Source organism: Eutrigla gurnardus (genome assembly GCF_963514095.1).
Source record: "Eutrigla gurnardus genome assembly, chromosome: 7".
In the NCBI taxonomy this organism is placed as follows: Eukaryota; Metazoa; Chordata; class Actinopteri; order Perciformes; family Triglidae; genus Eutrigla; species Eutrigla gurnardus.
In genome coordinates this window covers 18,189,981-18,205,489 of record NC_139921.1, presented here as the reverse complement: position 1 = coordinate 18,205,489, position 15,509 = coordinate 18,189,981, and the positions used below count along the sequence as shown (strand labels likewise).

Sequence of the window (15,509 nt, the reverse complement as noted above, 5' to 3'; positions counted from 1 at the left end):
CAGCACAAAGAGCAATGCAACTACTACACATACACTGTATCCCCTAATATAACAACATATTACAAAAATATTACAGCTGGACTCAAAACGTCACCTTATAATTGCCATATCACGTATGAATAATCTAAAGACTACCACCAGGGGGCGAGTGCAGCAGATTTTTTTGTTTACAAAATGTTTGTTTTGACCAGAGGCATATTGCTAATATAAGAAGAAAAAACGCTAAATTTTTCACATACGAATCCCATTTGTGTAATGAATTAGGCAATGAGTGCTCAACTACACTAACAGCCTCAGAGTATTCTATGGTCTAATAACGTCGCAAAAGGTTTTGATTACAAGCGGTACAGTCTCCTAGTGATACCCCCTCCTTTACGGCAAATGGAATATGGCGGAGGGTGATAAATCCTTAGACGGGCTGGAGCTCAGCAAGGTATGATTTTCAAAGAGCTAATATAGCTGACAGTTGTTACTGAGACTCGCGGACAAAACACTGAGATATAATTTGTTAGGTCCGTTGTAAAAAATAGTTTGACCGTGCAGTTAAAGGGCATCTATTCACCAGGCTAGCATTCGCGGTTAGCTCGTGTGCTAGCTACCTTAACGTTTCAAACAGTCTGCCGTGTACTGCTCATCATGTTTCGGTTTTGCGGTCAGTACTTGTTAGAGAACATAATACAGGCGGGTAAAAAGGCAATGGAGGTGTTGTCCCTAGTGTGTTAATCTCCATCCTGTGGTATTTTGGTGGGCGCTCTGTCCAAAGCCCTTCGTCGTGAGTTTTCCGTTAATTTGGACATTTTGGGCACCATTGTCCCGACAGTTTCACTTTGTCAGTCACAAGCTGTTGTCCACCTGGATATGATTTCCTGACACTGGATATTAACGCTTGCTGTTGAATCCACTTGATGGACGTACAACAAACAGAACACAGAAATGACTGCCATTGTTTGTAGAAGACTTGGCCTAAACCTGGCAGAACCAACACTATAAAACCTGAATATGTTTTGATATCTAGTGTGACTCGAGTCTCCACGTTCAATGTGCAGAAGTTCATTTTCACCTTTTGTTATCATCTCAATAATGCTGGTGGTTGCTATTCTGTAGAAGGTCTACTGGTTTGACCCTTTAATATTTAAAGAAGTTGGTCCTCGTTTCATTCACACTTACTATTTTAGGCCTCAAACAGTGAATTACCTAAACTGGATTTTTTTCCTGATGGTACCCAAAATAACACTCTTTTTGACTTTTACGATTTAAGTTAATCTTGCTACACATATGTCAATTTCCACCCGTAAAAACTACCCTGTGTACTTTGTGCTTTTCATCCAGCTGCCAGCCAGTACAGGAAGTGTTGAAGTGAGCGTCAATAATTTGGCAGACATCCACAGGAAACAGTGTGGCTAATTCCTTATTAATAACTTCAGATATTAAGAAATCTGTTGGTAATTCTTATTTATTTATCTCACTTAATCTTTTTCACTTTGAGGCGGGGCTGTTTGTGGTGCGTGAAAGCTCTGCTTAGTTAGTTGGAGCATCAGCAGTCAGTACAAAATAACCTTTATTGCAAACATTTTCATCATAATATTTTTAATTTAATGCTATTTAACCAAGACTTGAAGTTTAATTGATTGGTAAACATGATGCTTTGCTAGAGTTAATATTTATCTGTGTCTGTGTCAACATGAGAATCGTGGCTGTTAAATGTGGTTAGTCTTGAGACTGTGTGAAACAGTCATGCCCTTCTCTGTTGTCCTTCAGAAATGGCTGGAGGCTGCAGACAGCAGGGTGGAGCTGTTCCGCTACCTGAAGGAGCAGGTGCCACAGATCTTCTGCCTGAAGAAGGAGTCCAGCCCTCAGGAGGAAGAGGAGCTCATGCAGAACCGACTCCTCCACCCTCTCGAGTGCTTCCTGTTTGGAGAGGATCCCCAGGAGGGTCTGGAGAAGCTCAAGCAGGGTAGCAGCTCCTCTCAGCTCTGTGGACGTGTCTTCAAAGAGGGAGAGACCGTCTACTCCTGCAGGTCTGAATAGAACCATATCACAATATGGCCGACTGAAATTCTGAAATTGCAGAAGGTTTAATGTTTTTAAAGGTGAAATGAGTGTTAAAATACCATTGGAAATGAAATAGTGTTGTGCTGCAGAGATGTATTCTGTACAGCTGATCCCAAATCTGCAACCAGGAACAACTGGCAGTTCTTAATAGCTGAGTGCAAGACTTTAAAAAAAAGTGGTCTCACGTGCCAACTCCAGTACTACAGCCCTGCCATTTAGTACTTTATCTTAATAAAGAGCATACACCATAGGACAATAATTCATATGTATGTCATATGTTAATTTCACTTCAGGAGAGACTTGATATTGTCTGCAATAAGGAGGGCAAAAATGATGTGCATCAAGCAAAATGACTTGGAAAATATTGGTATTAATTATACAGGTAGATGGTAACCTGCATTACTGCCTGATTCACCTCCCTTATGTCAGCTAGCTGCAGGGTGATCATCCGGGTACCACCGATCAATAACATAATATCGGCAGAAAAAGACAAATAAAGGGTCTCAGTTTTATATTTTTGTGTGCATGTTACCTTAAAAGTGAATCCATATTAACACAAATAAACTAAAGTTAATTAGCTCATCAACTTTACACTAGATGTTTACATTGAATTAAGTAAGTGTCATGTAGTCAGCCTCAGATACTGTAATATGCTTTTGTTGTCATTTGCTCCATCAAGTAAAAAATCCTTTTCAATTTATTGCAGGGATTGTGCAATAGATCCCACTTGTGTCCTCTGCATGGACTGCTTCCAGGATAGTGTGCACAAAAGCCATCGTTACAAGGTTGGTGTCAGTATAAGCTGGGGGGGGGGGGGGGGGGGGGGGGGTCAGCTTCTTCCCCATTGGATAAATGGGAATAATGGGAAATCATTTTGTTCTTCTTTATATATGATTGATTCATCAAATCATTATAGTTACTTAACAAAGCATTTCCACAGCTGAAGCAATTGACCAATTTAATACTTGTGTGTGTGTAACCATTACTCTCCCATAGTAATGTAACATATGTACATATTTTCCCAGATGCATGCGTCATCAGGCGGGGGCTTTTGTGATTGTGGAGATGTAGAAGCCTGGAAGATTGGCCCCTGTTGCTCCAAACACGACCCCGGGGCAGCTACTGCCATGGTAACGGTGAGTTACATAATAGAGCGGAAAGAGGGACGTGGGAGGGGTGTACTTCTCCCATTCTGTGTCAGTGAACCCCAGAATGCTTATTTTCCCATCTCAGTCCTGGATGCTGCTCTGTTGGCTGTGGCTTTGGATCCGGAAACGAGAAAGAAAAGCACTTTGTTGACCCGCACCAACTGAGAAAATGAATAACTAGGTTAAGAGAGTTTGAGGGGATTAAAAGCTGGTGGAAAACAGTCATCGGTTAGACTGTTTGAGAGTCGTCTTCCTACAATTGCTTAAATTAAAGTGTTGAGGGATGTATTGCGTTTACACCTTCTACTAAACCCTTGGGACACATTTTGTGGATGGATTGTACTGCTCAGCAGTTGTTTGTCAGGCCTTTCTTTGCTAATCACAGTGTTTGGGCTTTTCTCCGATAAGATCCTGCTCAGGCTTGACGGCTCTGTGCCTGTTTTCCGTAAACAGCAGGTGCTCCTATTAACAGCGACATCACTGGCACTGGCAGGCTGCTTTGTGTCTTAACTCCAGATCCAAACGTGTGTTTAACAAGTAGTGATGCATCACATGACCATGAACCCATCTCCACGCTGAACATGAAAGCCCATCGTGCGGATTTAGACCCCTTTTTGTTTAGATTGTGGTAGATTCCAGTGCTGGTTCTCACACATTAGTGTGACATGGAGACTGCTACACGGACTCACTCTGTTTTGTTTGGTTTGTGTGTTAAATGGCAGACATTTAAATGAAATACTTAGCTGCTGTGTGGAATGTTTGCTCCCAGGGGATTTGATATTAACTGCACTGCTCTGTCTGCCTGTTAAGCTCTTGTTAAGCAAATATTTAGTCCAGTTGCTTGTCCTATTGTACAGTCAATGCTGGCAATACAGGAAATAGGGAATTAATAAAGGTTATTGCAACAAATGCTGTCCACATCTGAAAGGACGCTTTCACATGTAGCGATATAAAATGAGTTCAGGTAGGTTCAGTGTTGAAGACAAAACCTTCAGTGTTTTTGTTGTGCTCTAACGTGCGTCCCGTGTGATATTCACATTTTATGCAGGATGAGTGTGTTTTGGAGCCAGAGATATACGAGCGCGCTGAGAGGCTGTTCCGGATACTCCTGCATTACGTCACCGACTTCTTGGTGTGGGAGGAGAACCTTGAGCTACCAGCAGAGCTCCAGCCCCGGTATGGCACGTTTAAACATATGCAAACACATAAATCCATGTGCAAAGAACCCAACTTAACTTTGATAGTGTATTTCTCCATCCATGCAGGACTAAAGACAATGCCTACTACTGTGTACTGTACAATGATGAGCACCACTCCTACGACCATGTGATCTACACCCTACAGCGTTCTGTTAACTGTGATCAGGCTGAAGCACAGACACACACAGCACTTATTGACAAAGAGGTATTTTTTTTTTATTCCATTTGCTTATAATTTGGTCAGGCATTAGCTGATTTGAACCAGGTTCCATAATTGCACTCATCAAATCTATTGCAGATTATGCCATTATGTGATTATTGTTGCACAGGGTCGGCGGGCAGTAAAGAGAGGCACCCTGCGTTCCTGCCAGCAAGCAAAAGATCTCATTAGGGTAAACGCCATAGAGACACCAGACATTTAGCAGTAACGTTAAGTCTTGAATCTGAAATTCTTATTCTCCAGTTTTGCATTTCTAAATGAGCTCTAAATCCTTCACTGCTGTGTTGCAGTCCAACTCCGAGCACATTTCCCTGCAGCCGCTGCGTGTGGAGATCCTTCACGCAGCAGTAATGGCTCATCAAACGTTTGTCCTGCGCCTTGGCCCCTGGTTCCAAAAGATCATCGGTTACTCAGGTGCTGTCATACTTGCACCACCCAAACCCTAACCGTAACCCTTGATTGTGCACCTTTGACATGTACCATTTATAGAAAACATTTCATGTGACTGGGCACCTATGTGTGTCTTGTGCAGTGGGCTTCAGACAGGCCTTCTGTCAGGTGGCTCTAGAGACCAACACGGGTAGAGACCAGCCTTGCCTCATCAGCAGACTCATGCTGCACGATGGCAGGATGTTCAAAGGCAAGTAGATCCGAGTTTGATTTTGGCTAAAAGCTTTATCTCCACTCGATTCTGCGTGACACTAACGTGAAGGTTTTTTTTCTTCTTTCCTCAAGGAGCTCGCAAGATAGTACATGAACTGATTTTCTGTAGCATGCTAATGGAGACAGATTTCAAGAGGCTTTTTGCAATTGAGTTTACAAAGGTAAAAAAATATGGATTTTTGGGGGGATTTTTTTTGCAATTCTTTCACCTGCTTTAATTAATACGTACCCATTCTTTGTGTTTTCAGCACTATAAGCAGTTGCAAAAGGACTTCATAATTGATGACCACGAGAGGAGTATATCCATCACTGCTCTCTCTGTGCAGATATTTACTGTACCCACATTGGTAAGTATTTTTTGTTTGGTCATAGTTGGATAAATGTTATGTCTTTTAATATTTGAGCTACTTTAAGAAGATCTTATATATATGTGCCTTAATATGAATCTCTGCCCTCGCATTCCTGTTCCTCTTCTAGGCCAGACAACTCATTGAAGAAAGCAATGTCATCAAAGTGATCGTCGATACGGTCATGGACTTGCTGCGTGAACATCTGGATGACAACAACCGCTTCTTTTTCCTCGGCTACAACTCCGACAAGTTCACACGCATCCAGGTCATCTTCCACGACCTCAGGTCATTAAACAGGCTCCGACGTTATTTCACTCTTCCTTCCTCATTTTTTTGGTCTTTATCTAAGATGTGACTTCTGTCTCTCAGGTATATTCTGATCAGTAAACCCTCAGTATGGACCGAAGAACTGCGGAGAGAGTTCATAGAGGGATTCAAAGTCTTTCTTGGGTTTCTCAAATGCATGCAGGTAATCATTTCTTCTTGTTATTATAATAATAACAATTATTATTATTATATTTATATCGAATGATCCCTGGCTGCCTTTGACTTTCCTATATCAGGGTATGGAGGAGGTGAAGCGCCAGTTTGGTCAACACATTGCGGTGGAACCAGAATGGGAGGCCGGCTTTTCTCTTCAGATCCAGCTTCGCCACACTCTTGCTATGTTTCAGGACTGGTGTTCCTCAGATGTAAGTTGTCCATCAACTAATCAAGTTATCCCACAAATAGAGAGAGCATAACTATAAACCTGTGCATTCTCTGAAAATAGACAGAAGTTAAAAAGGCGAGGAGTGAATAGCTGTGGTCAATTCTTGCTTGTTTCCCCCATCAGGACGAGATTTTGCTGCGTGCGTTTGAAGAGTGCCACAAAGTCCTGATGCAGTGCAGCAACCAGCCCTTCCATCGGGAGGCCACTGACTACTACATGTGCAAGCACATCCTCCACGTTCGTCCATACAAAGTGTCTCAGGAGCCTGTCAGCATACATCTTCCCATCTCCAGGCTACTGGCTGGTGGGAGAACATCTATTTCCGATGCTTGAGTCTGATGTATTGGTATTTTTCTGTTACCGTGAACTCACTTCTCTGTACATTGTGGTCCCCAGGCTTGTATGTACTTCTGTGCAGAACCGGGGCAGTTGAGCGGCTGGATGATCCTCTAAGTGTAAGCTGCTTGTTTCAGTATCCAGTGTGTGCTGTGTTATTGTGTTTATTAATGAGCTTAACTTCCACTGTTTGCATTAGAAAGTTAAGGTTTTCCTTTCTGTTGCAGGAGAACTTTGACTACACCCAGCTGGCAGAGCATCCTCTGCGCTGCGTGGTGCTGGCTGCACAGGTTTCAGCTGAAATGTGGCGGAGAAACGGGCTGTCATTAGTCAGCCAGGTAGACTACATTCCTTGGCTGGTCAAGACATGTTTTTAGTCTGTATGCTCTTCTGTTAATGACAAGTGAATTAATTGTTGGTTCACATTATCAGGTCTACTATTATCAGGATGTGAAATGCAGGGATGAGATGTACGATAAGGACATTCTCATGCTCCAGGTTGGTGCCATTTTGAGATTTTTTTTTCATTCTCTCACATCTTTTTTTATACATACACTATATGGTTATATATGACCCTCCCCACAAAATGTTCACAGATCGCTGCTTCCAAAATGGATCCCAACCACTTCCTCATACTGGTCCTGTTGAGATTTGAGCTCTTTGACTATTTTAATGGAAGTTGTTCAAGCAAAGACCAGGTAAGCAACACCCTAATAATCTTTCAGAAAAAAAAAATGGTTGTTGTGCCATTAAAAATGCTCCTCTTAGTGATGAAATGTAACACAATTTGCAGGATGAACTGATACAGTGGAACCGCTTGACAGAAGAGATGTTGTACCTCCTTATCGTCATCATTGGTGCAGTGTCACATTCTACTAATCAATCTTGGGTTAAATGGTTGGATATGTACCATACTATAGTGTCTGACTAGGGTTGTGTTTCCAGGTGAGCGCTATCTCCCCGGAGTCAGTCGCGTGACCAAGGAGGATGTGACCATGAGGGAGGTTATCCACCTGCTGTGCATCGAGCCCATGGCTCATAGTAGCCTGGTCAAGGGTCTGCCGGACAACGTAAGAAAAAACGTACACTGTCTAAATCATAATTTCTTCGTTTTTCATGAATAATCATTTGAAAACAAGTTCAAAATTTTGTGTCTGTGTAGGAGAGCAATGAAACGGGCCTGGAGACTGTAATTACCAAAGTTGCCACCTTCAAGTATGTAAATCCTGTGAAAGAGCCTATGAGTTTTATCTTAATAGTCGTTTCAGAGTGGGTTTAATCTGTCTTTTCTGCTTCTGTTTTTAGAAAACCAGGAGTGTCAGGGCATGGACTGTATGGAGTAAAGAAAGAGCGTCTGGTAGAATTCAACCCTTTCTTCTACCATTATTCAAGATCACAGCATAGCAAGGTAATGCAACCTTATCGGTTTTACATTAAATTGACACAATTTTTGTTGAATATTCCCCCATTTAATTCTTATCGTTTACTCTTTGAAGGCAGAAGAGTCTCAGAAGAAGAGGAGGTCTCAGGAGGGCAGTGATAAAGGTGATCCATACCTTTGCTCTGCACGGGCCTCTGCATAACGCAAAGATGTGATAATCTGTACTCCAGTTGCTTACTAACATTCCCTCTGTTTGTGTTGTATTCTCAGCTCTGCGTCCTCCGGTGCCGCCAGCCTTCTGCCCACCTTTCTCCAGCATAGTGCACCTGCTCTGCTGCGACATTATCATCCACGTCCTGAGACGCACCCTGCAGAGAGCTGCAGAGGACCAGGCCACGCATTGGACAGAAGCCATGATCCAGAGGGTACACTTTACTTTAATGTGCTTTTTTCTTTTACAGAGTCCGCCATGCTTGGCCTTTGCCTTTTGTTACTTGCAGTAACAATGCATCCATTTACCACACAGGCCCTGCACTTGATAGGTCAGGCCTTGCTTGAAGAGAAATCACAGCTCGAGGATTGCTCTGTGGACGAAGTGACCTTTGATTTCAGTCTCAAGGCCCGCAGTGAGTGAAAACAAATTGTTTTGTGTGATGTTTTCATCATTCACTTACTGTTCATCAATTTTCAAAGCTATAAAGTGTTTATGTGGATTTTGTGACAACAATGTAATTCTGTTCCAGGAATTGGCTCAGAACACGGCAAGTCAGTCTTCCTTTTGTTGTCAAAGATTAAGGCTGTTCCTTCCCTGGAAGCTCAAAAGGACATGGTCAAATGGGTTCTACAGGTAGGCAATTCAGCAACATGAAATGTTTTCACATAACAGTTTCAATCATTTTTGAAGACTGATACATTTATTTTCCAATTACCGTCACCATTTTCAATGAATGTTTTTCTGCCAGATGTTTGAGATTGTCAAATGTCTGCGAGAGAATTCCAGTCCAACAACCTCCATGAGTGTGGATACAACCAAACCAGAGGAGGTAAAAGAACAATGAATGATGAATAAAATAATGTGCATTTACAGATACAATTGACTTTACTTGACATTTGCCTGCACTATTCTGCATGAGTACGTTAAGTAAGTTAAGTTCTATACTGCCACAGTGATTATGAGCAACTGGGCTTTTTTCAAAGAGAGTTCTGCCCAATCTTAACAAGAAAGTTGGACAGTTTAATGGGTGCAGATGAAATAACAGATTTAAGAGAGCTTTATGTCCTTCAACAATACAAATGTAGTTGTCTATATTTCAAGGAATGTTAAAACAACATTTAAAAAAGTATCAAAATACCAAATAAACAATCATGTAAACTAAAAGGCACCTTGTAGAGATCAGAGCTAAGAGTGTGTTGCAGCATCCCACCGACAATTTACCATTAATTTTGTCCTAATAGGACCTGAGTTCAAGGTGTGAAACACAATATAGCTGTCAGTCATTCAATTATGAGAAATAACAAAACATGTAAATGCATTTGGGATCTTCTCAGTATTAAGAAGGTTTACTGTCTGACTTGTTCTTTCAGAGTGTTCAGGACAAAGAGAAAGCTGAGCGCAAAAGAAAGGCAGAGGCAGCCAAACTCCACCGGCAGAAGATTATGGCCCAGATGTCGGCGATGCAGAAAAACTTCATCGAGTCAAACAAGATGCTGTATGACAACATGCCTGAGAGCGGGACACAGGGAGAGTCCGTTACAACCACTGAGAGGTTCGGCGGACCGTTTCAAAATAATCAATGTGTGTTTTGTTAGCTTGAGATCAAGATGGAAACCAAACTGATGTGTTTATTCCTCTAGCTGTGCCATGGATCACGGGGAGCTGTGTATAGCCATCGGTCCCCAGCGAGGGTCCTCTCCGGCCGAGAGGGAGGTGCTCACCTGCATTCTTTGCCAGGAAGAACAGGAAGTCGTGGCCCAGGCTCCAGCCATGGTGCTGACTGCGTGTGTCCAGAGGTCCACAGTGCTGACACAGTGCCGAGGGAAGATACCGGCCAATAGAGCAGATGGTCAGTCTCCACTCACTAGTCATTTCATTGGATTGTAAAAACCTGCAAATTGATGTGGGGTGGGGGGGAATCAGATGTGTGACATCATGTGACTCATACTGTATGTGCATTGTATTTACGTCTTAAAGGGATAGGGACATCATATCCTCTCTTCATGCCTCCTGAACTGGCAGTTGGAACCCACACTGGCAGCTGTGGACATGTCATGCATGCCACATGTTGGCAGAAGTAAGTTATAACAACACATTTAAACATAATTATTATTTCAGTGATTTGTGTGGTCCAATTGGAGGCACAATAAAACTTATTTTGACATTTTGCTGTCTCGATTCTTTCAGATATTTTGAGGCTGTTCAAAATATGACCAGGAACCGGCTCCATGCTGAGCTGATCATCGACCTGGAGAACGGGGAGTACTTGTGTCCCTTGTGCAAGTCTCTGTGCAACACTGTTGTCCCCCTCATCCCGTTTGAAACGCTAACGTTCAACTAGTAAGTCCAGTCCACCATCTACCAGGCCACTCTGCAATGGACTATTGCATAGCAGTTATTTGAATGTTTGTTTCCTGTCTACAGTGAAAATGCAGAAATAATTGGACAGCATTTGACTCTTCCTCGCTGGATCCAGATTATCACTGCCAGGATTAAAGGACTCAAGTCAGTCACTCAGGATAATGGTGAGAAGATATATACTCAACATACAATGATGTGAACAGCAATGGCACATGGAAAGGTATGTGGCATTGCTGTTGTGTGTTAGAGGTTTTTAGGTTCGGCCATTGCAGCTCTTTGGCTTGTAGTGTCTTTGTGTCAGACTGAAAAACACATTCATGCAGAGACTAGCAAATAAAAGCCAATCCTTCTTACCACAACATTTAATATCTGCTCTTACTCTTTTGCTTCAGTAGTTACTTATAATTGCCATCAAATGTCGTTATGCCTAGTTGTTGAGATAAATTATGATTTTTCTCTCAGATTGCAACACAGAAGGCAGTAGTGTTGACGGGGACACAGGGCTGTGTGGAGAGGGCCAGCCAGACTTCAGATCCATTCTCAGCTATGGAGTACAAGAACCGTGAGTTAACCTGTCAGCACCTTCAGTGCTCCTCACGTATACATAGCACAGGATCTTGAATTCTCTGCTACTGTGTTTTTTAGGAGGAAGTTCTCAGACAGCATAGTGGAGATGCTGGTCGTTTGTGCCACCACCGTTCACAGGGTGGGACTGCAGACGGCACCCAATGAGCTGTGCCCACGTGTGCCCCTCATGGCTTGGAACACATGTGCCTTCACGATTCAGGCCATAGGTACTATAAGAGATAAAAGGCTTTGTTGTGTCATTCTGCCCCTTTTCATGCTTTTGCAATCCTCTAAATGTGTTTGCACCTCTTCACAGAAAACGTATTGCAGGAAGAGGGCAAGCCACTCTTTGGGTCCTTACAAAACAGACAGGTTGGATGCCTCATGACTAGTTAATAACTATCATGACTTGGTCAGACATCAGTTTTAAACGTTTCCCTATTTTAGCTTGCAGGTCTGAAGGCAATCGTTCAGTTTTCAGCAGCTCAGAGACTTAAGAGCTCCCAGGCTGTCATTCAAAGGCATTTCACCGAAATGCTGGGAGGTATATCACCATTTAAGGATACATACATTTATTGATTGGATATAATTGTACAGCTTACTGTCCATTTGCCTTGTGGTCACAACTCCAACGTCTTTCCCCAGTGTTGCTTCCAGTTATGGGCAGAAAGAACAGCCCTTCTCTTCTGGAAGTGGACTTCTTCCATCTTATGGTAGGTTTACCCTTGAGGGAACAGCCTGAGAACAATGGACTCATCTCTCAAATTACAGTTGATGAATACAACTATTGTAATGATAATCATTATTATTAATGGATGCATTCAAATTGTGAAAATGTACATGATTTTTAGATTATAATATATGCTTTTTGTGTTAATGGTGTGTGTCTTTTTAGGTGGGGTTGGTGTTGTCTATACCTGCACTGTATCAGGAGGAGGCTGTAGACTTACAGCCGTCCGCTGTCAGCTCTGCCTACAACCACCTGCACATCCTGCATCTGGTCACCATGGCTCACATGCTGCAGGTCCTCCTTTCCTCTACAGGTACAAACAGCAAAACCACACATTCTGGTTCATTTACCGAACTATTCCAGAATCCTGTTCAATAACAAAGATGATTAAATAATTGTGTAATGTCCGTCTAGATTTCCCTGCAGTAGCCGGAGAGGAGACAGAAGAGACGAGAGCAGCAGCAGAGATTTACTCTACAGTGTCACAACATACTGAAAGGTGTTTCTCATCATTCTATTATTTTTCAGGCAAAATACAAGAGCAGAATGTTCTTTTTTTGGTTAACATTGGAATATAATTAGATATCACCATGTATAATTTATTGGTTTAATTGCCCGTACTACATATACAAATTTAACATATAAACCATTGCCATTGTTAAGGCTGTCCTTTAATCAGGGAACAAACTGTACACACAACCTGCCAACATAATACACCATCCATACTCCTCTATGAACACAACCACCAGCATTTTCGCTGAGTGAACATTTTGATGTGGCAGGCAGAGCGGGAAAGTTATTTTTTATTATCCCACTTCATAATCACACTTGACAGGAAATCGACCTTGCCTGTTTGTAATGGAAACACATGCCCTCTCAGTAGAGACAAACATTGCTTCTTGTTCCATGCTGCATGCCCAGAGATGCACACAGGACTGTTGACTTCAGCTTAGTTTGACAGATTGTTCTGTGGTTTGCTCATCAGGCTTATTCCAGATGTGTCCGGCAGCTCTGTGGCAGAAAGAGTGAAGAGAGGAATCGAACCTTTCCTGCGCTGTGCTGCTCTCTTTTTCAATTGCCTTACAGGAGTTCAGCCTCCAGAAGAGCTTTTCAGTACTGCTGGTAGGTGAAGTTTTATGTCATTCTAACATATTGCATATAATGATTTAATTAACTCAAGCTGGTGTTTTGGCTCTTTGCAGTTACCTCTCAAGGACAGATGGAGGCGCTATGCAGCTACTTGGCACTTCCCACCAATGTGTTCCAGCTCTTCCAGGAACACAGAGACACTGTTACTTCACTGCTGCAAAGGTAGGTGATAGAGGCAAAGTCAGTGTATTTGATCAGTTATCTTTTCATATTTACTGGAGCTGAACAGTTCTATGACTATGCTTTTTTTTCCGTAGGTGGTGTGTGAACCCAGCTGTAACCAAAGCCCTGAAAGGCAAAATCCAGACAGTCAGGTAAACTTTGGCCTTTGAATTCCATCAGTACCACTTTAATTTTGGACAAAAAACATCTCCTTATAAATAATCAATTAACGCTTTCTCCAGATACCCCAGGAGAAGTAATCGTTTGATCGAGCTTCCTGAGGATTACAGTGCTCTCCTCAATCAAGCCAGCCATTTTCAGTAAGTGAGGAATTGAAGTCCTTTCACCACATTTCAGTAAAAAAAAAAATCTGCTAGATGTCCAACCTGCTTGTCTCCACGGTACTTATTCCTCAGGTGCCCCAAGTCTACAGATGATGACAGGAAGCATCCGACCCTGTGCCTGTTTTGTGGGGCCATGCTGTGTTCTCAGAGCTCCTGCTGTCTCAGCCAGCTGGATGGAGAAGATGTGGGAGCGTGCACTGCCCACGCTGCAACCTGTGGTGCTGGAGTGGGCATGTTCCTCAGGTGGTTGGCCTTTTACAGTTTGTAAACAATGATGACAGACATTAGTGTGCACACTTTGGCAACAGAAGTACAGCAATAGCTTGTCAAGCTATGCGAGGGTATTAACCACCAAAGATCACACATGCAACCGAAACATATTGGCTTTCCAGATCCGTGTGCATAGATTACATTATCAGTAGTTGTAGTTTGTTGAAGTCTGTTTTCATGTTGACAGGATAAGAGAGTGTGAAATTGTGCTGATGGCCAGTAAGACTCGAGGAAGTACATATCCTGCTCCTTACTTGGACGATTATGGGGAGACTGATCCTCACCTCGGGTAAGAATCTTCTTTTCCAGATGCTGAACTGTTAGAACTTCTACTTAGAATTGCAAATGTAGACATGTTGCCCTCTTAAGGGCAAATGAGTAACAGCTGCCATTTAAGCTACCATCTCCTCCATTTGCAGAAAATTAGTGTTTTATACAGAACTTCAGGTCTGACACCCGTGGTGCTTTTAATCAGTTACACACTGTAATTAAGTCAAATTATCATATAAATCATTTGAAACTGCTTCTGGAGGTAATGTATGGCCATAAAGTACATTATTTCATCATATCGAATGTATTTTGTGTTTCTTGGACAAACCTTTGACTAAACCAGGCCCTCTGATTTTTTTTTTTTTACTTCTAGAAGGGGCAATCCATTGCACCTTTGCCCAGAGCGCTACAGGAAGCTGAACCAGCTGTGGCAGCAGCACTGCATCCTGGAAGAAATCGCGCGCAGCCTCGAAGTGGTCAATGTTATGTTTGCCTTTGAGTGGCAGATGTTGTGATGACTGCTCCAGCTGTGGTGGCCAGGAAGTAAAGAGCACAATCTGCTCCAGGGCTCCTAATGTGCACGCACACACACACACACACACACACACACACACACACAGACACGCATGCACACACATAAACACAAACGACCCTTCCTGAGCAGCCAATCCCTCCCTGATGACCCCCCCTGCTGGAGTCTAGAGAGGCGGTACACTCAAAAGAGGAAGAATATTGGAGGGTGATGAGTAATGAGTAAACCCAAGTAGCCTTGTTTTAATTTGATTGTCTGCTGTGAGAATGAGTTTCTGCTAGAAAAATGTTATTTGCAAAGAGGCTCATTCAAATAAAGACAAACATCCGATACACACCAACATGTTTCAGTTATCAGTTTATATATTTTGATTTCTCTCAGTAATGCTGTGAATTTTCTGCATTCTCTTTTTGGTGTTAGAAAGTATTACTTGTTATAAGTTATAATGATGTTTTGGAGGATACTTTCATTTGAAAATTAGGCATGGTCAGACGTCTCACCCATTTTTTATTTTGCCTGTTAACTATGTAGATGATCCGAATCATGGAGCCACGTGGTGCCATCTGTACTCGCATATAGAAGCCTATGTAATGGATACAAAATGTATAGAATATACATTATTTTCAAAGTTAGATCAACAATGTATTCTGGGAAAAATATACAGTAGCCTGCATCCATAATGTCCTAATATAGAGTAACATTTAATGATAAGCAGACATTTTGACACTATAAAGTTTTCTGAATATTTCAGCCACATTTTGACAGTGAATTACATGAAAACATCGCTAACATACTATAGTATATGCCCTTTTACAAAAAAACAACCTATGAGGCCAAAGTGATCATCAG

General features: G+C 42.2%; 1 protein-coding gene across 2 annotated transcripts; it reads left to right on the top strand.

The window, feature by feature from the left end:
- The first annotated feature begins 309 nt into the window (after positions 1-309).
- Positions 310-15,484, top strand: ubr1 (ubiquitin protein ligase E3 component n-recognin 1). 2 transcript variants are annotated; one of them, XM_084014246.1, is made up of 47 exons: positions 310-433; positions 1,759-2,018; positions 2,759-2,837; positions 3,078-3,182; positions 4,249-4,376; positions 4,466-4,604; positions 4,729-4,791; positions 4,910-5,033; positions 5,152-5,259; positions 5,355-5,443; positions 5,531-5,629; positions 5,760-5,917; positions 6,002-6,101; positions 6,196-6,324; positions 6,468-6,648; positions 6,741-6,799; positions 6,908-7,018; positions 7,113-7,178; positions 7,277-7,378; positions 7,474-7,537; positions 7,626-7,750; positions 7,843-7,895; positions 7,986-8,088; positions 8,177-8,225; positions 8,332-8,486; positions 8,588-8,687; positions 8,805-8,908; positions 9,024-9,104; positions 9,646-9,827; positions 9,916-10,124; positions 10,253-10,352; positions 10,463-10,615; positions 10,700-10,800; positions 11,099-11,198; positions 11,282-11,430; positions 11,520-11,575; positions 11,651-11,747; positions 11,849-11,916; positions 12,099-12,246; positions 12,348-12,432; positions 12,919-13,055; positions 13,136-13,244; positions 13,340-13,396; positions 13,487-13,564; positions 13,661-13,831; positions 14,046-14,147; positions 14,502-15,484. In XM_084014246.1, the coding sequence occupies exons 1-47, from the start codon at positions 389-391 to the stop codon at positions 14,641-14,643; spliced, it is 5,223 nt and encodes a 1,740-aa protein (XP_083870372.1). In that variant the 5' UTR covers positions 310-388; the 3' UTR covers positions 14,644-15,484. The 2 variants fall into 2 exon arrangements, with proteins under 2 accessions (XP_083870372.1, XP_083870371.1); XM_084014245.1 differs by having other exon boundaries at positions 3,078-3,188.
- The last annotated feature ends 25 nt before the right edge of the window (positions 15,485-15,509 follow it).